The 24089-nt window shown below is 41.4% G+C and overlaps 2 protein-coding genes and 1 pseudogene across 2 annotated transcripts; all 3 read left to right on the forward strand.

Annotated features, from left to right (window-relative positions):
- The first annotated feature begins 4970 nt into the window (after positions 1-4970).
- LOC104437379 (AAA-ATPase At5g57480) lies at positions 4971-6888 on the forward strand. The gene is given in 2 exon segments (XM_010050319.3): positions 4971-5311; positions 5313-6888. Coding segments are annotated over 2 exon segments (1557 nt in total). The 5' UTR covers positions 4971-5026; the 3' UTR covers positions 6585-6888.
- A 4154-nt stretch (positions 6889-11042) lies between these two features.
- Positions 11043-12870, forward strand: LOC104437380 (AAA-ATPase At5g57480-like). Its single transcript, XM_039308744.1, is given in 2 exon segments — positions 11043-11144; positions 11147-12870. Coding segments are annotated over 2 exon segments (1491 nt in total). The 5' UTR covers positions 11043-11104; the 3' UTR covers positions 12598-12870.
- Positions 12871-21416: 8546 nt separating this feature from the next.
- On the forward strand, positions 21417-22987 carry LOC120291843 (annotated as a pseudogene).
- Positions 22988-24089: the final 1102 nt, after the last annotated feature.

Raw genomic sequence — 24089 nt, forward strand, 5'->3', positions numbered from 1 at the left:
TCTTTGGCATTTTTTCTATATACAAACTCCTTCCACTCGCACCCCATAAAAAGATAAATTATATTAGCCAGAGCTACCCTAAACCCTAAATCCCCATGGAAACATCAAAAATCCAAAAACCCATTTTCCAGTAATTTTATTTCTTTCTGTCTTTTTGCTTGTGCTATGCTCAACGTAATACGAATTAGAACGTAAAACCCCCTCACATCAGAACCGAGAACAACGACCCTCATGTTGACTCTCGTGCGAACGCACGAGGACCAATGGGCATGGCAAGGGAAGATACATGTTTTCCGAGCCCAGGGCGAACATGTACCTTCTTTGTTATGTTTGTCATGAGTGGAGGTATCAACGGTTCTCGTGCGATAAATTTACATTAATTTATTAATTTCCTTTTTGTTTCGGGCATCTGCATCCATACACCATCCCCACCCCACCAATCACAATACAACATTTGTAAAATACACCCCGATTTATTCTTTAAGTACTCCATCTTCTTTCCTCAGAAGAAAACTGAGAAAAATATTAGCCATAAGGATGAGACACTTGTCCGAAGCGGGCCCCCCATTTCGGACTCTTTCTTCTCCCTCCTCTGCACGCTCAGACTCTCTCTCCTCTGTGTCTCTCCTCACCTCTCCACTGTCCCTCCCCCGCACGCTCTCTCAGGCCCCACCACGCTAGCGAGAGCAGCAAACAACCTGTTCACTTGCTCAGCGATCCGAGCAAAGACATTTGGCAACGGCGGACGATGGGTATCGATGGAACTGCAGCGGCTAAGAGCTTTGGAGGAGGCCGGCGGGCCAGAGCCAGGCCGTGCGACAACTGCAGGTCCGCCACGGCTGCAGTGTTCTGCAAGGCCGACGCGGCTTTCCTTTGCCTGGCCTACAACGTCCCCGCCCTGGCGCCAACAAGCTCGCCTTCCGCCACAGGCGTGCGTGGATGCGGGAGGCGTGCGAGCGCGTTCCAGCACCCTTCGGGTGCAGGGCTGCCGCCGCTGCCCGGTGCGTTGCGTGAGACATGGACGTGCACTTGCTGACCCCCTCACCGACTACCACGTGCGAGCCCCTTTAAAGCCCTTTTTCAACGTGATCGATTTTTAGAACATAAATTAATTTCTATTCCGTGTAACCCGACAACTCCTCAATCAAACACAGCAACTTAGAATTGACATAAATTCAAATTTCATGCCATAACTTTGACAATTCCTTCAATTAGATGAATAAAGATTTTGAGTACTTAATAGGTGCTGTAAAATGATGTTAAATCGGCTTGATGAGTCGTTTGGATCATGAATGTGTGAAAACTCTCTCTCTCGTGGACAAGCTCCCTTCTTTAGTAATGTGATTCTTCTTCTTCTTCCTCTTACAATCACGCACGATATGTTGAAGAGAAAAATAAAGGTGGACTGTGCTTGATTTATAGGAGACACGGGCTGGGTTCAGGGCATTGATCGTTAAATAAGTGGGCTGCATTAATGGGCCCTATATTATAAGATTTGACCTCGAAGATTGCAGCCGCCATGGCTAGATTCGGTAGGTGGTCAAGTAAGGGTTACGCCGCCAGAGGTCAACGTGGCAGTGGGCAGCTATGGCGAGTACTAAGGAAGCTTTGGCCGAGCAATCGAGGTAGAAGAGATGAACAGTACTTCGAAATTTCTTTTTTTTTTCTTAGCTAATTTTTTTATAAAAAAAACCAAAACTAGTAAAAAACATAATATAACAAATAACATACTCTGCCATGTTATTAAGCCTTGGAACAAGATCCTGTGAGCTAAGCTCTAATCTAAACATGCAATTATCTCTAATTCAAATGATGCAGACTTCCTAACTAGTCAAAAACATAGTATAACAAAACATGAATCAAATGGAAGCTGTGACATACAACTCTAAACTAAATGCAACTCTCATTTTTCTTATTATCTTTTTATTTATAAGTTTCTTAATTATTTTTATTCACGGTAAAATGATTTAAAGCCCAATTATGCTAATTGCATATCGAAAAGTCGTAATCTAAATGCTATGCTCATAATCAATTCAAATGCAATGCAATCGTGTGAATATGGCTTAAAATTAATGCAAACACATAATGGGGATGCCCTGGAACCATCGAGACCCCCTAAGGCGATCATAGGACACCTCCCAAAGTTTTTCAACTACTACCCACCAAGCTTGAATCAACAATGACTCGGCAATCAAAACCTAGTCAGTCATGGTTCGGCAATCAAACTCGAGCCAAACGGGCTCTAGCATCTAGTAGGTCGGCTCCTAGGCATTCATTAGTCAAAATTTTAATTGCCAAGTCCGAGGTCATTAAACTTCAACGTCTCTAGTTTATATGTCCAGAAGAAATTTGACAGAAGAAGAAATGGCTACAGGACATCGAGAGATCAAAGTGATAACATTTTTTTTCCCAATTAGGGGTCAAATCTTGATATTATCAATGGGTTCGATTTCTTAGACAATTTTTGATAACTCTATAAAAATAGAGTTATTTTACCTATTTTAGGCAACAATTAATGCATTATCTATGAGAAAATATTTGAATTTCCTTCGATTATTTAAATTTTCCTTGTTTATGCGAGAATAATGAGATATGGAGAAGATAAGGAAAGAAGGGCAATTATCGGAATTCAAATAAAAGCAACGATGGAAGATGGATATCAAATCAGGAAATTCTTGATTTTGTTCCTAATGTTATCTACAAGTAGATATTTTAGATTTCCTATAAATAGGAAGAGAGAGCAGCTAGGGTTTAGAGGGGGTTAGATCGTTTTCCATTGTTAGAGAGTTTTTCAGTATTTTGAAGAGAAGACAAAAGTGGTGATAGAATTCTTGTCCTTTGATTCAAGATGCTGGGTTTGATCTATATTTCTATTTTTATTTCTTATTATACTATGTTCTAATTTTCTTTTGTTAGGGCTACGATGTAGCCTAACCATGATGATATGAATTTCATGATTTTTATGTTTTACAATTGATTTCATTCATGTGAGTTATATATTATTGCGTTCTTTTACAGTGATTGGCCACCACTTGAATGATCGATGTGCATGTTTGAGGCGAGAGGTGATAATATGCAATTGCTCATTATAATATATAACCATGAATTAAACGTGGATAGAAATATACCGCGTTATTTGTGTAGCTTTCGGTGATAAGGTGATCCAAAGACTCATTGTAAACCGAGAATATTCATAATTTTTAATGCACTCATGTTTATTTTAATTCACATAGAGATATAGTGGATTAATAAGCTAAGTAGTTTTGCTATACCTAGAGATAGGATAGTAAATAAATTAGGAAATTCTGCTATCACATGTTTGATATCGTTCTTGTATTCACAACAATCTGAAATTCATATATAGTGGTTATGGTGAAATCGGATGCTCTAACATATTTATCGATCGATTTACTGCATTTAGTCTATAAATTTCGTTTTAATTCATTCTTAATTATATTTTGATTTGTTAGATAAATTTTAGAATTAGTCTATTTTAGTATTTAATTGGTTTATTAATCATCGATCTCCGTGGGACGATACTTTATCTCATCATTATATTACTTGTTGTACGTGCACTTTGCGTTTAGAATTTTACGAACAATTTTCTTTTAAAATGTATGTTTAAATTTATCGACGAAATTTAGATGTCAACATGGTCTTTATATAACATTCAAAGGGCATTGTTACATTGGTAGAAACTTCCATCCTTTTCATTTTATAAAAAGAAGAAAAAATATGTTACCATAGTCTTCAATGATTGAACTATCGGTACAGTGTTAGAGACAAATTTCGTATCGTTCATTCTCCATTGATTATTAATTTTAGCTTGCGAATCACTCTTTTTTTGGCATTTTTTATTACACGAAACATGTGACGACAAAACAAATCTCACATCATAATTCCAAAAAGTCCAATGATTTGAGCTTTTGGACCGATGACGGTCCCATTTTGATATATTTATTTATTCACTAAATAACTTCTTATTGCCGAATTTTCTTTCACATGTCAAAAAGAAGAGAGCAAGAACAGAATTTCTTCCTCTTTTAAATATAAGATTCTCTTTATACTCTTGATTTATTTTTATCAACTAATGAAAATCTCCTTTTTTTCCTTTCCGGGGGAATCTTATGGTAACTTACAAATAAAAGGTTGAAGGATTAACAAAAAAAAAAAGTTGGCCTTTTATTAGGGCTAATTCCATTAAAAACTCCTAACTTTATATCATATTCTAATTCTACCTCAATTTTGTTTTTATTTCATAAAAAATATTTTTTTTACATCATATCTAAATATATCCTCCGTTATATTTCCATTTAATTCCATCGTTAGAATCTAATGTGTTTGGTGTCCTTGGCATGGTTCTTAGCGGACCATTTGGCTTGTTGTGATTCTTTATAAAGAAGATGGTGATGGAGGCGTGAAAAAGAAAATAAGAAAAAAAAAACAAATAAGGACAATGAACAGGGACAAAGATCCCACAATGAATTTATTCCAAATGTGAAAAATTGCTACATTGGACAGCCGACAACGATTTTAGACCGCAAAGTTAATGGGACAAATTCAAGACTATAATAAAAATAGACTATTTCTTTCTTCTACACAAAAAAAAAAAAAAAAAAGTTTGATCCAAACGAATTGTGATTAGTCCTAAAGTTGAGAAATTTTATTTCTAAAAATAGATCCGTCTTTTATCGGAGCGCTTAAGTAAATGACAAAAGAAAAAAAAGAGAAATATTGATAAAATGCAATAATCAAAAGATCTGCTGTCACTCAGAGTCTCCATGGGGTCCATGGGAGAGTGGGGTGTCAAAGCTCATGACACCCCCCTGGGATTTAGCCACTTGTGAGGCTGTGAGCCACACATGTTTTTCTTCATCGACCGAATCGACCCGACCGAATCGACCCGACCCGATCCCTCTATAAATATCTTCCTTCCCTCCGGACAACGCTTCCCTCATTTTCATCGTCTCCTGTTTCGACACTCGGAGATATCCAAGAAAATCTCAGTCTTGACACTCAAACGGAGATGGCAGAAAGGAAGGAGTCTTGGACATCTCTGGCCTCCCTCCTGGGCACCCTGGCCTTCTGCCAGACCTTCCTCCAGACCTTCCTCCAGGTGGTGCTCCCGCCGGAGCTCCGGCACGCTTCCCTCAAGTTCCTCACTCGGGCCCTCCGCTGCTTCTCCTCCTACTGCTACTTCGACGTAGCCGAGATGGACGGCGTCAACACCAACGAGCTCTACAACGCCGTCCACCTCTACCTCAGTTCCTTCGCCTCCACCTCCGCCTCCGCCAGCCGCCTCTCCCTCACCCCGCGCCCGCAACTCCAGCGTCACCACCTTCGGCCTCTCCAGCAACGACTCCATCGCCGACGTCTTCAACGGCGTCGCCGTCCAGTGGGAGCACGCGGTGACGCAGCGCCAGTCCCAGCCGTCCTCGTGGCGGTCCGTCCCCGACGAGAAGCGAGGCTTCACGCTCCGGATCAAGAAGCGCGACAAGGACCTCATCCTCAACTCCTACCTGGACCACATCATGGACAAGGCCAACGACATCCGCCGCAACAACCAAGAACGCCTCATTTATACTAATTCGCGAGGCAGCGAGTCCCGGGGCCGCCCTTGGGAGGCGGTGCCGTTCAAACACCCGAGCACCTTCGACACGTTGGCCATGGACCCGGAGAAGAAGAGGGACATCATGGAGGACCTCCGCGACTTTGCGGCTGGGCAGGCCTTCTACCAGAGGACGGGCCGGGCCTGGAAGCGGGGCTACCTACTCTACGGCCCTCCTGGGACGGGGAAATCGAGCATGATTGCAGCCATGGCCAATTTCCTCGGCTATGACATCTACGACCTCGAGCTGACCGAGGTGCCCTCCAACACCGAGCTCCGGAAGCTCCTCATGAAGACCAGCTCAAAATCCATCATTGTCATCGAGGACATCGACTGCTCAGTCAATCTGTCGAACAGGTCGAAGGCGCCCAAAGCCCCCCCTCCTCAGAGCTACTCTGCTCCTGACGCCTCCAATGCTGCGTCTGGTGGTAAGGACTGGAACAACAACACGATGACCCTATCGGGACTTCTCAACTTCACCGACGGCCTGTGGTCGTGCTGTGGGAGCGAGCGGATCTTTGTGTTCACCACCAACCACATCGACAAGCTCGACCCGGCATTGCTCCGGAGCGGCCGGATGGACATGCACATCTGCATGAGCTACTGCTCCTACCCGGCGCTCGAGATCCTGCTCCACAATTACCTGGGTAGCGAGGGCGAGGACCTCAGCGAGGCGGCGGCGAGCGAGCTCCGAGAGGCGGTCGAGAAGGCCAAGATGACGCCGGCGGACATAAGCGAAGTCCTGATCAAGAAACGGAGGAACCGAGAGAAAGTAGTGAGCGAATTGCTGGAGGTGATGAAGGCGAGAGCAGAGGGGAACGAGGAGTACGGAGGACTGAGAGAGAAATTCGAGTCGAACGGGGATGAAGAAGAGGAGCAAGAGAAGAGGGCTCTGGAGAGCCCCAAAGAAGTCAGCGACCGTGAAAACGATTCTTGCCAGAAAGTGGAGGACCAAGTAGAGAAGAAGGCAAATTGAGAGGGAAAATTAATTTGTCCTTTCCTTTGGAAACCCTCTTAATTCGTGTCTTATCATGTCTTATAAAAACCCCTATGACTCAGCAAAAATTTGTAGGCTCATACGATGTATTGTGTTTATTTACTTTTGTGGGTATGTGTTGTTTTGTTCTTCTGGGGATGGCAGGCCACATCCATGTTTGCATTAGGCGCCCCACTTTAGGGATGTTGCAATGTGCATAGTGTGATTTTGGGTCGATTATCTTTGTTAATATGGAAAAAGTACAAGTGAAAGTAAATAAAATGTGTATTGTCAAATTGCTTCACGTTATCCGGTTGCCATTTATCTTGACTTTCTGTTGCTCTAGTGCGGTCGTCCATTGCATTGATTGTTGATATGAGTTTCTTTACAATGCATGAGCGATTGGGTAGGGTGAGTTTATTTATTATTTAATGGACTTTTATTTTAGAAACGTGTCTTGCTTGCGGTGAAAACATCAGTCATGTCATACCTTCATGAGATCGCATATTCTTTTCTCATTAGAAATCAAAATAAATATTCATTCTTCATGTTTAAGCATAGTCATTGATTAGTATAGATTATTTTTTAATTAATTAAAGCCATTATAGGCAGTTCCTATTTTAAATCATAAAAAGAAAATACAAAAAATAATTAGCATTGCATTGCTGGTTCATTTTTAATAAAATTCATTAGGTGTCCTAAAATTTAATCTTCATTTCTATAAGAAAAGAAAATACAAAATCTCTCAATGCGTTTAAATAATAGGATCGTTTCATAATTAACCATATTCCATGTCATTAGAGTTGCGTATAGATTGCGTGTATGTTGATCAATATGAGAAAATTACCAAATAAGTCCTAAATCTATTATAATTTTGTCAAATCAGTCCTAATTTTTTTTTTTTGTTAATTTAGTTCTAAATTTTTACAATTGTGCTAATTTAGTCCATCCCATTAATTTTGGTTGGGCAACATTGATGTGGATGCTAGCTATTCAGTCGACATTAACGTTGCAATTTTTAATTTTTTTTCGTTTTTATGTATTTATTTTCTATTTTCATTTTCTTCCTACTTTTTTTGTCTTCTCTTCCCCGGTAATGGCTAGTGAGGGCTTTGGGCTAGCGACTAGCAACCCTCGCTCAGCCTCACCCAAATCTGGGCAAGGCCTAGGGATTGCAGGCGAAGGTGGCTTTGCCTTGATCTAAGCAAGGCTCGCTTTGCCCACAGTGCCCGCTATGAGGTTGGTGTCCCCTACATTGCACGGCCCCAGATCTTGCCCAAATCTAGGCCAGGGTCGTTGGTTGCCGGCGGGGCTTCATGGCCCTCACCTGCCACCGTGGGGAGAGAAAGAAGAAAAGGAAAAATAAAATAAAAATAATTAAAAAATTCGAAAAAATAAAAATATTATTAATAAATTGCCACATCAGCGTTGACCAGCCAAAATTGGCTCAATTGAAAAGGTTTAGGACTAAATTAACAAAAAAAAAGGTTTGGGACTGATTTAAGAAAAAACTGTAATAGATTTAGAACTTTTTCGGTAGTTTTCCCTAATCAACACAACGTACATGTTATTTAGATTTCATGTTATTACTTAATTTAGAACTCATATAGACATTGAATTTATATTTATTCATGCTTATTTTCAAAGAAAACCCAAAAGGAATTAATTGCATTAGCCTTGGTCATGCATACATCACATCATTGTTTGGTCTTTAGTTAACATTTTGCGGAGCACTTGATGTGTGAGACAATAATAAAGCTTCGCTTTTGAGTTGCTTAGCTCATCAAGGTCTTTCTTGGAAAGAATGATGTGAACTAATGGGTGAATTTGTGTGCATTGACTTTGTTTTACGACTATCTGGAAAGTCTTGATCTGATATTAGCTGAACATGTGTGGAAGAGAGATAGGGTTTGCTTGTTTTTTCTGTTAACTATACTATGACGTTAGCATAACTGTTTATGTATTAACTACTTATGTGTTAGCATATGAGATGCTAAATCAGCGCAAGTGCACCAAGTCTTTCCCAAAGTTGCTTGTCTTCATTCAGTGCTAGATCCATCGACAGCAAACAAGGAAAGGTTCTTGGACTAAAATCCATCTTTCATGTCCTAAAATAGACTCTCTCTCAATAACATATGTATTTCAATGCTTTTGTCTTCATGGTGGTGCATAAGCATTTGTAGAGACTTGAGTCTCGTCCTAATAGATCCCTCATGCTTGGCATGCACCAGGTCCAACGTTTCCTACATCAACTTGAATCCTAGATGCGGATGGACTAACAGCTGCATGAACATCATTACTTCTAGGCATCTATACCACATTTTGTGTTGATAAAGAAGATACCCAGATACTTTCAGGGGCCTACAAACCTTGGAATCTTTACGTCTTCTTTTAATTACTTTTATTAAGTCTAGCACATGGATGATGGGGTTGTGATGATTTTTCAACTTATCAAATAATACACTTATATTCAAATTAAGTCCGCTAGTATAGAAGATAGAGCTAATCTATTTTTCCAATGTGACTTGACAGGTAGAATCTGCTGTATATCTTAGCAGCATGGAATGAGAAATTTCAATAAATGATTAGTGCAATAAAAGCAAAAATTTGGTGGTAAGACTTTTCAAGGCATTTTTTCTAGCAACCATATATTGTATTTGGATGGAGCGTTACCCTAGACGGTTTCCAAATAAGTCAATGAACATCCATATTATTTTGGCCAAGGTGTGTAAAAATATAAAAAAGTATAACTTCACTTTATCAAAAAATTAAACATTCCTAGACAAATATTGTATTGGCTAATATATGGAGACTTTTTATCTCCATTTTTTTGAATTATTAATTCTATTTGCAATGCTGGGGATGCCCCTAAGTTGCTATACTTCATCCGTTCTATAATACATGCATATTAAAAGAAATACATTATTTACAAACTGGTTTCATATCCTTTTTTTTTTTTGGTTTTATTTTTGTAAGAATGATTTCACTTTCGCAAAAGACGTACTTTCAATTAGACAGTTTTAAATCAAATTTCTATTGAGACTTGTTTTATAAAGAGAGAAGTGGGTGAGTGGAGAAAGGTGTTGGGCGGGCTTGTCAGCATGCATTATGCAGGTAAGGCGACGATGTTGTTACTGAACTTTGTTTAATGATAACAGAATCTCCGTATTGCAAATTGAGGATCTCTCTCCCCCTATTATGTATTATATATGTTTATATATATTGAAATTAGGCGTAGGAGGTCTATTGAATGAAAATTTAATGATATTAGGTGTAGGAGGTCTATTGAATTACACAATTTTAGCGACGTGGTGCTATTTTATATATGTATATATAATATATATACATACCTAATTTCATTAAATTTTCATCTTTAATGTCAGTAGTCCCAAAGTTTAGGCGATCAAACCTGCTCACTATTGTAATGCGCCTCTAGCGCTTTTGTGATATTACGATGATTCTTAAATGGAATTGACTCATTCCAACCACATGTATAAGAGTTTTCAGCCCTCTCCCAGTTCTTTTATTTTATAATAAAAGAAAAGTACCATAATCTTCAATAATAGAACCATCACTATGGTGTGGGAGACCGATTTCGAACGTTGGTTCTCAGTTAATTATTAATTTTCTCTTGCATGTTTAAACGTTGTTGGCATATTTTTAAATCGCATGAAAGACGTGATTAGAAAATACAATGTCATATTAAATGACGGCACCATATCGAGATAATTATATATTCATTGAATAAATTATATTCGCCTATCTGTACATTCACTTATCCCAGAGAAACAAGACAAAAGCAGGCGGAGGGTAGTTGGAGGTGGGTGGTGAACGAGTTTTTATGCTTACAGTCTATCCCATCTTTTATATATTAGTCTCGTTTTGTCTGATCTCTTCCATTGACTGCACGTGCTTTTCTCCTCAAGCCTAAGCCGGCTCGGTTTGAAGTTTCCTACCTGTTAAATCCACGAAACAGTGAGCACACCTTGTTGATTTTCTTCTTTAAAACTGAACATCATGTACTATTTCTTTTTTTGTAACATACGGAAATTTGAATAACATTTTAGACTTTCACGAGAAAGCCAAAATAATAATAATAATAATTGGGTTCTAATGGGTAGTATTACTGTATTTGTCGATATTTTATGTACTCCGATGTCGAGGCGTTCGGAATTAAACGGGAGTCCAATTATAAAATGCCGAAAAACATAAACAAACTAAAGTTTAAGACCGAAGGAGTAACAAGAAAAACAATCTTTGACGTTTGCAGTACAGCAGTACAGCAGTGGTCGCGACATAGAGTACATGCATATAAATACCATATCTTTCCTCGGGGCCCCGCCTAAAAAGGGGAGAAAGGGAAAAACAATCATTAAACAGTCGAGCCACACGTGTCCTCGTTAAAACACCAGAAGAACCCTGTCACTCCCCAATTCTTTCACACCTTCCACACCCTTTCCTCTTCATAATCTTCCTTCTTCTCCGGTAATAATCTCAACTTTGACACGGATCGCACAGAGATGGCAGAAAGGAAGGAGTCTTGGACATCCCTGGCCTCCCTCCTGGCACCCTGGCCTTCTGCCAGACCTTCCTCCGGATGGTGCTCCCGCCGGAGCTCCGGCACGTTTCCCTGAAGTTCCTCACCCGGGCCTTCCGCTGCTTCTCCTCCTACTGCTACTTCGACATCGCCGAGATGGAGGGCGTCAAGACCAACGAGCTCTACAACGCCGTCCACCTCTACCTCAGCTCCTTCGCCTCCACCTCCGCCTCCGCCAGCCGCCTCTCCCTCACCCGCGCCCGCAACTCCAGCGTCACCACCTTCGGCCTCTCCAGCAATGACTCCATCGCCGACGTCTTCGATGGCGTCGCCGTCCAGTGGGAGCACGCGGTGACGCAGCGCCAGTCCCAGCCATCCCCGTGGCGGGCCCTCCCCGACGAGAAGCGCAGCTTCAAGCTCCGGATTAGAAAGCGCGACAAGGACCTCATCCTCAACCCCTACCTGGACCACATCATGGGCAAGGCCAGCGACATCCGCCGCAACAACCAAGAACGCCTCATTTATACTAATTCCCGCAGCAGCGAATCCCATGGCCGCCCTTGGGAAGCGGTGCCGTTCAAACACCCGAGCACCTTCGACACGTTGGCCATGGACCCGGAGAAGAAGAGGGACATCATGGAGGACCTCCGCGACTTCGCGAGTGGGCACGCCTTCTACCAGAGGACGGGCCGGGCCTGGAAGCGGGGCTACCTGCTCTACGGCCCTCCTGGGACGGGGAAATCGAGCATGATTGCAGCCATGGCCAATTTCCTCGGCTATGACATCTACGACCTCGAGCTGACCGAGGTGCCCTCCAACTCCGAGCTCCGGAAGCTCCTCATGAAGACTAGCTCAAAGTCCATCATTGTCATCGAGGACATCGATTGCTCAGTCAATCTGTCGAACAGGTCGAAGGCGCCCAAAGCCCCTGCTCTTCAGAGCTACTCTGCTGACCCTGAAGCCCCCGATGCTGTGTCTGGTGGCAAGAATTGGAATAACACTATGACCCTATCGGGACTTCTCAACTTCACCGACGGCCTATGGTCGTGCTGCGGGAGCGAGCGGATCTTCGTGTTCACCACGAACCACATCGACAAGCTCGACCCGGCATTGCTCCGGAGCGGCCGGATGGACATGCACATCTGCATGAGCTACTGCTCCTACCCGGCGCTCAAGATCCTGCTCCACAATTACCTGGGTAGTGAGGGCGAGGACCTCAGCGAGGCGGCAGCGAGCGAGCTCCGAGAGGCGGTCGAGAAGGCAAAGATGACGCCGGCGGACATAAGCGAAGTCCTGATCAAGAAACGGAGGAACCGAGAGAGAGCAGAGAGCGAATTGCTGGAGGTGATTAAGGCGAGAGCAGAGGGGAAGGAGGAGTACGGAGGATTGAGAGAGAAATGCGAGTCGAACGGGGTTGAAGAAGAGGAGCAAGAGAAGAGAGCTCTGGAGAGCCCCCAAAGAAGTCAGCGACCGTGAAAACGATTCTTGCAAGAAAGTGGAGGACCAAGAAAAGAAGAAGGCAAATTGAGAGGGAAAATTAATTTGTCCTTTCCTTTGGAAACCCTCTGAATTCGTGTCTTATCATGTCTTATTAAAGCCCCTATGACCCAGCAAAAATTGTAAGCTCATAGGATGCATTGTGTTTATCCACCTTTGTGGGTATGTGTTGTTTTGTTCCTCTTGGCATGGCCGGCCACATCCATGTTTGCATTAGGCGCCCCACTTTAGGGATGTTGCAATGTGCATAGTGTGATTTTGGGTCAATTATCTTTGTTAATATGGAAAAAGTACAAGTGAAAGTAAATAAAATGTGTGTTGTCAGATTGCTTCATGCTGTCCGGTTGCAATTTATCTTGACTTTCTTTGCTCTAGTGCGGTTGTCTATTGCGCTGATCATTGATATGAGTTTCTTTACAATGCACGAGCGATTGGAAATGGTGAGTTTATTTATTATTCAATGGACTTTTATTTTAGAAATGTGTCTTTCTTACGGTGAAAACATCAGTCATGTCATATCTTGCATTAGGAGATCACATGTTCTTTTCTCATTAGAAATCAAAAGAAATATTCATTCTTCATGTTTAAGAATAGCCATTGATTAGTATAGATTATTTCTTAACCGGTTAAAGCCATTATAGGCAGTTCCCTATTTTAAATCATAAAAAGAAATTACAAAAAATAATTAGCTTTGCATTGTTAGGTCATTTTTAGTAAAAGTCATTAGGTGTCCTAGAATTTAATCTTCATTTCTATAAGAAAAGAAAATACAAAATCTCTCATCGAGTTTAAATAATAGGATCGTTTCATAGTTAACCATATTTCATGTCATTAGAGTTGCATATAGGTTGCGTGTATGTTGAAAAAATAATGAAAATAACAAAAATAAAGGGGAAAGAAAAAAAATTTCATTCTCAAGCTTCTCATTTATAAGTTTTGACCTTCCCGTGAGTGACGATGAAACGCCCCTCTTCTCACCGGTGTTGCTCCACTGCCCCCGTAGAGTTAAAAGTTGTGATTTTTTTTTTTGCTTCTTTCCACCTCTCGCAGGTGTCGCTTGCGAGTTATCTCTTTTGGTCACATTTTTCATGATGAATTTAGTTATTTCCTTTTCTTTTGGTTGTACTTTGAGAGTTCTTGTCTCGGATTTTCATTTTTCTTGAACCTTGTTTTGTAGAGGAGCTCAAGTCAATCTATATCATGAACTCCGAGCTCGGTCTGAGACTATAAGAAATCTAATTAATTTCCGACAAATGTAAGAAAATATGACATGTTCCTTCAAATTTACTCTTTTGTGTTTGCAATTTTTGAATTTCTCATTCAATCTCTGTCAAATTAAAACAATAAATTATATTAACAAATGTTGGAATTTTATTATTATTTATTTATTTTTGCATATATATAAATATATATTTAATATATAATGTGTTAGAATGTGTCGAATTCTCTTTTTTTGAAGAAATAACGTATCGGCGTGTCGTATCGTGTCGTGTCGTTTATTCGTGTCGGTACTACATAGCCCTCAACAAGGGGTACTGGCATAGGGCAGTAGAACAATGTGCAATCTGAAACTGCCTTGCATTTCATTGAGGCCATCCTAGTGATCGCAAAGCTAGCGAGCCCATCCCATCTTGCATAGCTACGAAGCCTTTAAATATAGTGGTAGTAGAATGAACATAAACACATGTATCAACCTTCAATTTTCTTTCTAGACCAGATAACTTTAATCCCTATAAGACTACACCTATTGTCTTATTCTGCATGTGTTCAACCAGCATGTTGTCGAACACAATCACATCTGATTCCTCCAAAAGCTTGCGTTCTTGCATACTTGAAAAGACTTTTCTAGCTTCTTCTATTTTCTCCTATTTATGCAATCCAGAGATGACAGCAGACTGCGCAACATCACTCTTAGGGAAGCCCGCTTGCCCCATCTCATCTAGGACTTCGACAACTTTCTCAGACAGCCATGACTTTTATTTCTGAAATTGCAATTTCTACACTATGACTTTTGGCCAAATTGTCATCCGAATTTCAATCTCATACTATCTCCCATTGATGGTGTTTTCTAAGGGGGCAAATATTGTGGGGCTCCAAGACCGAATCGAATAGCTGGGTACTTTACTTATCTTTGAGGAAACAGCACCCCTCATAAGAGGTTTGTTTGAAAGCGAGGAATAATTTTGCGTTTCCAGGACCAACCCCCTAATTCGAAAATCCTAATTGAATTGGCGAGTACAATGCTCAGCAAGTTCAATAAGTGGAATCACCAAAGGTTGAAACTTTATACACGGAAAAGAGGCAAAGAATTGGAAACCCACTGAAGCTGCGTACATTGAAAAATCAATGTAGAGGGAGATTTTTCTTGAAGGTGATACAGCTGGAGCTATTTCAAGGATCCTTCATTACGAGACGGGTGCTCTATTAGATGATTTTGCTACAAATGTTCTAGCTCTCTTTGGTCCAATATTATTATCTCTCCTTGGCCCACTATCACCGGCCCCGCAAACAAAGTGGCTGATTAAGCTGTGAAAGCCCATTATTTGAACACTCTCTCTTCCTCTTGGGTGGCTTGTCAGCCCCAACTTTTACGGGATCTTTTATGTTTGGATGCCTATCAAAAAGTGTTTCGACCACAACAGAAAAAGAATCCATCTTGCGAATTCGGCAAACTTACATTGTGCCCCTAATCTTTTAAACATTCATCGTGATGCCCTTACCCAAAGGAACTAATTATAGTAAGAAGAAGAAAATGAAAGGAAAAAGGGAAAAAAAATCCCAAAGTATGCCTATTATAATAATATTTACCCTAAATTATTTTTTTGCAATACAAAAAATCTCAAACTTGTACTTTTTTTTTTCGGTCAGTCCTACTCTATGCCTACTCTACACTCACTCTCAGACTTTTGCCCTGCCTCTTGCAGGGCGTGGGAGTTGAAACCCATTCCTGAAACTTACTCGTGTATGGCGTGGGAGTTGAAATCCATTCCTGAAACTTACTCGTCCTCACCCCATCCCCCCTGAGAAGGTGGGGATTTGAACCCCTCACCTCTCCCTTCCATATTGGAAGGGTGGCTACTGGGGCGAATCCCAGTGGTTTCAAACTTGTACTTCAGCAATACATTTATCCTCCATTAGAATTTTGTTAAAAACCACTGTTAAATTATGAATATGATGTGGATCCGATGTGGCATGGTATAAAAAAAATTAAAGACAAAAAAGAATAAAAGAAATTTCGAAGTTGTTGTTTAGATTATCTTCAACCTCATGAACATTTTGAATAAAATGCTCCTATGAACTCGTCTGTCGCTGCCCATTGCCCCCGGGACCTCCGGCGACGTTCGTCGCCGTGCTCAAAACACCCGCTAGTTCTGGCCATGATGGTCGCGAGCTTTGAGCTCCGCCTTGTGGGCCTATTGGGCCTTCATAATTGCCCTCTTTTCGGCGGAATATGATTTGATGATTTTGTTCAACCCTTTTGCTTCCATTTCTTCTTGACGGTCAAATGGGGGACATTTGTGGCCACTCTTCGTTGGGTCAGTCAGGTGTTCGACCAAAACAAAATCTTCCAAGTGGTTTTGTCAATTTTATGATGGCAACTTTTAACGCTCTCCCACTCCTTTTGCCCGGAGATTTATCGAGGAATTTCGATGGTATTGGTCTCAAACGGTGGAAGCCACAACTAGAGGTGGCAAAATAGGTCATAAACCTATATATGACCCATTTAAATCATAAATGGGTCATATACGGTCACTTATTTTGTGAAGAAGTTAGTTAAATGGGTTTAATAACTAAAGACTTAAGATAGGTAGGTCTTAAGTAGGTCTTAAATGGGTTGGATTTAAAACCCATTTTCACCCAAAACCTCACAATTTCTCTCTTATCTCTTTAACTTTATAAAAATAATTTTTTTTATAAAAACCGAAATTATAATTATTTTTTTATTTTTCTTTTTTCTTTCCTTTTTTTTTTTTTTTCTTCTTCCTCCGCCTGACGGCACAGCAATGGCCGGTGATCGGCTAGGCGAGCCTCGAGCTCGCCGGATCTCGGCGAGGCGAAGGCCTTGCCGACGCCCGGCGAGGCTCAAGCCTTGTTGACGCCGGTGAGGCTTGAGCCTCGCCGATCCGCGAGACTCGAACTCGCCGACGTCGGGTGAGGCTCGAGCCTCGCCAGATCCGGCGAGGGGCGAGCTCGAGCTCGCCGACGCCGATGAGCCTCGAGCTCGCCGAGATCCGGCGAGGCGGAGGCCTCGCCGACGTTTGGCAAGGGCGAGCTCGAGCTCACCCGACGCCGGCAAGCCTCCCGAGCTCGCCGGATCTGGGAGGCGGAGGCCTCGCCAACGGCCGGCCAAAGAAGAAGAAGAAAAAAAAAAAGAAATTTATATTAAAAAAATAATTACATTTTTAATTTTTTAAAAATAAAAATAATTAAATTCGATTTTGTAAAATAATTATTTTAAAAATTATAAAAATTGTTCATTAAAATTGTGTTATATAAAACTATTTTGGCAATATCCTTTTTAATATATATATATATATATATATATATATATATATATATATATATATAAAAATAAGCTTTTAAGTTTAGTTAAATGAGTCGGGTATGGGTCGAAAAATTTACATTATGCATAAATGGGTCATAAATAAGTTAATAGGTCAATTTGGGTCGGATCATTAATGACCCGACCCAAACCCGACTTGACCCACCCGTTTGACACCTTTAGCCACAACCAAGTTTTGATGAAATCTCAGAGATGACAGGGATGGATAGAGCTCTCTTCTGCAAGACATAATCTCCGACTGCTCTGCTACAGAGGAACTGTCAAGACAGACGAAAAGAACCATCAATAGAACCGTGGCTATTGTTGTCGGTAGCAGACTGTCGGGCCAAGCACTAAGCTTTGATTGATTGTGGCGGCGGAGATTTTTGAAGTTACATTTGTTGCACCCCCGACTCTATAAAGATAAAGACATGACATGACTGTCCTTTATGCAAATGGTGTAACGTTATCATTAGCAAAACTCAACATGATATCAAAATATACAAACATATATATTAGAGTTTTCTATAATTCACCAACACAATATATATACATACCCAACAAAATTAAATTAGAAACTCATTAGCTACATACAATCCTTACCAAAAAGTTCCCTAAACTAGACATCTAGCATGTACTCATCCCATGAGAAAGAGTATGCCTTCAGTTCCCCGAAAAATCAGCAAAGGCAAAGGGCTACTGAAAAGGTTTTTGTGATGATGGGAGAGGGGAAGGCAAGACATAGACCCATCATTTGTTTGATGATTGATGTATGACTAAATTTTAAGTACTAAATTTTTGTAAAGAAAGTAAATTGTAATATAAGGCCCATTTATTTAGCCCGCATATTTTATTATTCAAGCCCTTGGCCCAGCCCATGTCTCCTATAAACCAAGCTCAGGCCATTTTCATGTGGTGTATGTCTATAAAATTCAACCCCTAATTTACTGTTTGCAAACTGTTTAGCATGTGTGGCCAATTTCAAAATTTCATTTTGAGAAAACTGTAAACTCAAATTAAGATTGGTAAAATGTTATAACTTTACAACACCCTAAACTATCGTACACGTGTGCGCATAGCCCGACAACTCCTCAATTGGGCACAGCAACTTAGAATTGACATAAATCCGAATTTTGTGCTATAACTTTGAGAATTCCTTGATTAGATGAATGGAGGCTTTGAGTACTTACTACTTACTAGGTATTGTAAAACGGTATTAAATCGGCTCGATGAGTCGTCCAGATCATCAACGTGTGAATTTCTCTCTCTCTCGTGGACAAGCTGCCTTCTTTGGTAATGTCATTGGTCTTCTTCCTCTTACAATCACGCACGATCTGTTGAAGAGAAAAATAAAGATGGACGGTGCTTGGTTTATAGGAGACATGGGCTGGGTTGAGGGCTTGGGTCGTTAAACATGTGGGCTGAATTAATGGGCCCCGTATTATAAGATTTGACCTCGAAGCTTGCAGCCGCCGTGGCTAGATTCGGTAGGGAGTCAAGTAAGGGCGAACGAGCGCCGCCGAGAGATCTACGTGGCAGTTGGCAGCCATGGCGAGTGCCAAGGAAGCTTTGGCCGCGCGATCGAGGTTGAAGAGATGAACAGTACTTCGAAATTTCCGTTTATTTTCTTAGCTAATTTCAAAAAGACAAAAAAAAAAAAAAAAAAACCAAAACTAGTACGATCGTACTACATTTACGCCCAACTAATGTACACTGCCATGTTGTAAAGCCTTGGGATGCAAACTTCCTAACTAGTCAAAAACATAAAATAACAAAACATGAATCAAATGGAAGTTACAACATACAACTCTAAACTAAATGCAACTCTCATTTTTTCTCATCATCTTTTTATTTATCAGTCTCTTAATTATTTTTTATTCATTGTAAAAATGACTTAAAGCCCAATTATGCTAATTGCATATCAGAAAGTCGTAATCTAAACGCTATGCTTATAATCAATTCAAATGCAATGCAATTGTGTAAATATGGCTTAAAATTAATGCAAACACATAATGAGAATGCCCAGGAACCATCGATACTGCATAAGGTGACCGTGAGACACCACTCGAAGTTTTTCAACTGCTCCCCACCAAGCTTGAATCAACAGTGACTCGGCAATTAAAACCTAGTCAGTCATGATTCGGCTATCAAACTCGAACCAAATGGGGTCTAGCATTTGGTAGGTTGGCTCCTAGGCATCCATTAGTCAAAATTTTAATTGCCAAGTCCAAGGTCATTAAACTCCAACGTCTATAGTTTTATGTCCAAAAGAAATTTGACAGAAAAAAGAAATGGTTACAGGACATTGAGAGATGGAAGTGATAATGTTTTTTTTTTTTTTTTTTTTCAATTTGGGGTCGAATCTCAATATTATCAACTCCTAACTTGATATTAGGGCTAATTCGATTAAAAACTCCTAACTTTTAATCATATTTTAATTTTTCCCAATTTTTTTTATCTCATAATATATATATATATATATATATATGAAGTATATATATATATATATATATATATATATATATATATTTACTTCATATCTAAATCTATCCTTCATTATATTTCCATTTAATTTCATCATTAGAATCTAATGTGTCTCGTGTCCTTGGCATGGTTCTTAGCGAATCATTTGGCTTGTTGTGGTTCTTTATGAAGAAGATGGAGATGGAGGCGTGAAGAAAGAAAAAGAAGAAATGAAACAAAAAAATAAGGACGATGAACAGGGAGGAAAATACCACAGTGAATATGTTGGACAACCAACAACGATTTTGGACCGGCAAGTTAATGGGACAAATTTGAGACTATAATGAAAATAGGCGATTTCTTTTTACTACACAAAAAAAAAGTTCAATCCAAACGAAATTTTGATTGGTCCTAAAATTGAGGATTTTATTTCTAAAATTAGATCCGTCTTTTATCGGAGCACTTAAGTAAATGACTAAAAAGAAAAAAAAAGAGAAATATTGATAAAATGCAATAATAAAAGATTTGTTGTCGGGCGGAATCTCCACGGACGGGAGGGGGTCAAGCTTAGGGGTGAGCGGCGGTCTAGGGTCGACCGACTGGACCACCTTGGACCGGCCCAACCCCGCCGGTCCCGGTCCGGTTTCCAAGGGAATTGGGTCGGTCCTTGGTCACCGAGATTCTAGGACCAACACCGTGCGGGTTGGTCCTTGGTTCTAAGAGTTTTGGGTCGGTCCAACCCTGGACCCACCCCGTATATTATATTATATTATATTATTTATAATTATTTTATACATTCAAACCTAAATAAAATGTCTGTTATATTATATTATATTGAGACGTTCTTTAAAACTTTTGTTGAGTATTAATTATGTGTCGTTTGTTTTGTTTTTAGGTGTTTAGAAGTTCAAGTGAATTAACAATATGTGAAGTTATATATTCATAGTTTATATTAAGTATTTTGAACTTTTTATGGTTTAATTGTATTTTACTAATGAATTTCAGCTACACTTTGCTTTTCAATTTGTGTCAAATGGTAGAAGTTTTTGAAGAGTAAAGTAGTACTACAGTTGCTACGGTGATTTGCTAGTTAAGTGGTGTGAAGCTCATTTTTTGGTTGAGTGAACTCTACATGATTAAATGCTAGTCAAGTGGTGTGAAGCTCATTTTTTGGTTGAGTGGACTCTATATGATCAAATGCAGGAAAACGCTTTTGCATATGGTATTATGAATATTAAAGATAGATGATTACAAGAATTTTCCATCTTGTCCCATATCTTGATGAGTGGTTAGCAGGTACGAAATTTCTATTGTTGTGTCATCTTAAATTTGCTAAATATGTATTGGTATTTATAGTTTAGTTGCACAATGATGCATTGTCGATGGATGTATAATTTGAATTTGTAGATTTGCTTTTTTAGGGAGTATAAAAAATAAGATGAAAAAAATTATCGATCGGTTCCGGGTTAACTCGGGAACCGGACCGAACCCATTGAGTCGGTTCGATCCTTGGTCCCAGGCTCAATAGGGTTGGTCCCCGGTCCTAAAAATTGAGGACCGACACCGTATGAGTTGGTCCTAGGGTTAGGGGTGGCTCGGACCAACCCGAACCATGCTCACCCCTAGTCAAGCTCATGACACCCCACTGGATTTAGCCACTTGTGAGGCCGTGAGCCACACACGTTTTTACTTCATTGAAACATCCGACCCGACCAAATCGACCCGACCCGATCCCTCTATAAATATCTTCCTTTCCGCCCGAGGTCATAGTTTTCTCTTTCGACACTTGGAGATGTCCAAGAAAATCTCAGCCTCGACACTCAAACGGAGATGGCGAAAGGAAGGAGTCTTGGACATCTCGGCCTCCCTCCTTGGCACCTCGGCCTTCGCCACCTTCCTCCAACCGGTGCTCCCGCCGAGCTCGCTCGCTTCCCTCAAGTTCCTCACCCGGGCCCTCCGCTGCTTCTCCTACTGCTACTTCGACGTCGCCGAGATGGACGGCGTCAACACCAACGAGCTCTACAACGCCGTCCACCTCTACCTTGGCTCCTTCGCCTCCACCTCCGCCTCGCCCCCCGCCTCTCCCTCACCCGCGCCCGCAACTCCAGCGTCACCACCTTCGGCCTCTCCAGCAACGACTCCATCGCTGACGTCTTTGACGGCGTCGCCGTCCAGTGGGAGCACAAGGCGACGCAGCGCCAGCCCCAGCCGTCCTCGTGGCGGTCCGTCCCCGATGAGAAGCGCAGCTTCACGCTTCGGATCAAGAAGCGCAAGAAGGACCGCATCCTCAACTCCTACCTGGACCACATCATGGACAAGGCCAACGACATCCGCCGCAACAACCAAGAACGCCTCATTTATACTACTTCGCGGGGCAGCGCATCCCGGGGTCGCCCTTGGGAAGCGGTGCTGTTCAAATACCTGAGCACCTTCGACACGTTGGCCATGGACCCGGAGAAGAAGAGGGACATCATGGAGGACCTCAGCGACTTCATGGCCGGGCGGGCCTTCTACCGAGGACGGGCCGGGCATGGAAGCGGGTCTATTCGCTACGGCCCGCCTAGGACGGGAAATCGAGTATGATCGCTGCAATGGCCAATTTCCTCGCTATCACATCTACTACCTCCCGGCTGGGTGAAGTGCACTCTAACTCCGAGCTCCGGAAGCTCCCGATGAAGACCAGCTCAAGTCCATCATCGCCATTGACATCGACTGCTTGTTAAATCTGTCGAACAAGTCGAAGGCAAGCCAGGCCGCCGTGCCCTGGAGCTACTACAACCCTAGGGTGCCCGAGCCAGCCCCGCGGCGATGAGGATGGGAACGGCAACACGATTACCTAACGGGGCTGCTCAACCTCACCAACGGTCCGTGGTCGTGCTGCGGAGTGAGCGGATCTTTGTGTTCACCACCAACCACATCGACAAGCTCGACCCGGCATTGCTCCGGAGCGGCCGGATGGACATGCACATCTGCATGAGCTACTGCTCCTACCCGGCGCTCAAGATCCTGCTCCACAATTACCTGGGTAGTGAGGGCGAGGACCTCAGCGAGGCGGCAGCAAGCGAGCTCCGAGAGGCGGTTGAGAAGGCGAAGATGACGCCGGCGGACATAAGCGAAGTCCTGATCAAGAAACGGAGGAACAGAGAGAAAGCAGTGAGCGAATTGCTGGAGGTGATGAAGGCGAGAGCAGAGGGGAACGAGGAGTACGGAGGATTGAGAGAGAAATGCGAGTCGAACGGGGTTGAAAAAGAGGAGCAAGAGAAGAGGGCTCTGGAGAGCCCCAAAGAAGCAAGCCACCGTGGGACGATTCTTGCAAGAAAGTGGAGGACCAAGAAGAGAAGGCAAATTGAGAGGGAAAATTAATTTGTCCTTTCCTTTGGAAACCCTCTGAATTCGTGTCTTATCATGTCTCATTAAAGCCCCTATGACTCAGCAAAAATTGTAAGCTCATATGATGTATTGTGTTTATGCACTTTTGTGGGTATGTGATGTTTTGTTCTTCTTGGGATGGCCGGCCACATCCATGTTTGCATTAGGCGCCCCACTTTAGGGATGTTGCAATGTGCATAGTGTGATTTTGGGTCAATTATCTTTATTAATATGGAAAAAGTACAAGTGAAAGTAAATAAAATGTGTATTGTCAGATTGCTTCGCGCTGTCCAGTTGCCATTTAACTTGACTTTCTGTTGCTCTAGTGCGGTCGTCCATTGCGCTGATCGTTGATATGAGTTTCTCTACAATGCATGAGTGATTGGGTAAGGTGAGTTTATTTATTATTCAATGGACTTTTATTTTAGAAACGTATCTTGCTTGCTGTGAATCCACCAGTCATGTCATATCTTGCATTAGGAGATTGCATATTCTTTTTTCATTAGAAATCAAAAGAAATATTCATTCTTCATGTTTAAGCATAGTCATTGATTAGTTAGATTATTTCTTAATTGGTTAAAGCCTTTATAGGCAGTTCCCTATTTTAAATCATTAAAAGAAAATACAAAAATAATTAGCATTGCATTGCTTGGTCATTTTTAATAAAAGTCATTAGGTGTCCTAAAATTTAATCTTCATTTCTATAAGAAAAGAAATTACAAAATCTCCCAGCGAGTTTAAATAATAGGATCGTTTCATAATTAACCATATTTCATGTCATTAGAGTTGCGTATAGGTTGTGTGTATGTTGATCAATATGGGAAAATTACCAAATGAGTTCTAAATCTATTGTAATTTTTACAAATTACTCATATTTTTTCTTTTTGTCAATTCAGTCCATCTCGTTAATTTTGGTTGGGCGGCATTGATGTGGACGTCGGTTAATCAGTCGATGTTAACGTTGCAATTTTTAATAATTTTTTTTTATTTTTTATTTTCCTTTTCATCCTACTTTTTTTCTTCTCTTCCTTGTAGTGGCTGGTGGGGGCTTTGGGTTGGCGACTAGCGACCCTCGCTCAGCCTCACCCAAATCTGG

The sequence above is a fragment of the Eucalyptus grandis genome, chromosome 3, assembly GCF_016545825.1.
Source record: "Eucalyptus grandis isolate ANBG69807.140 chromosome 3, ASM1654582v1, whole genome shotgun sequence".
NCBI classification, from domain to species: domain Eukaryota; kingdom Viridiplantae; phylum Streptophyta; class Magnoliopsida; order Myrtales; family Myrtaceae; genus Eucalyptus; species Eucalyptus grandis.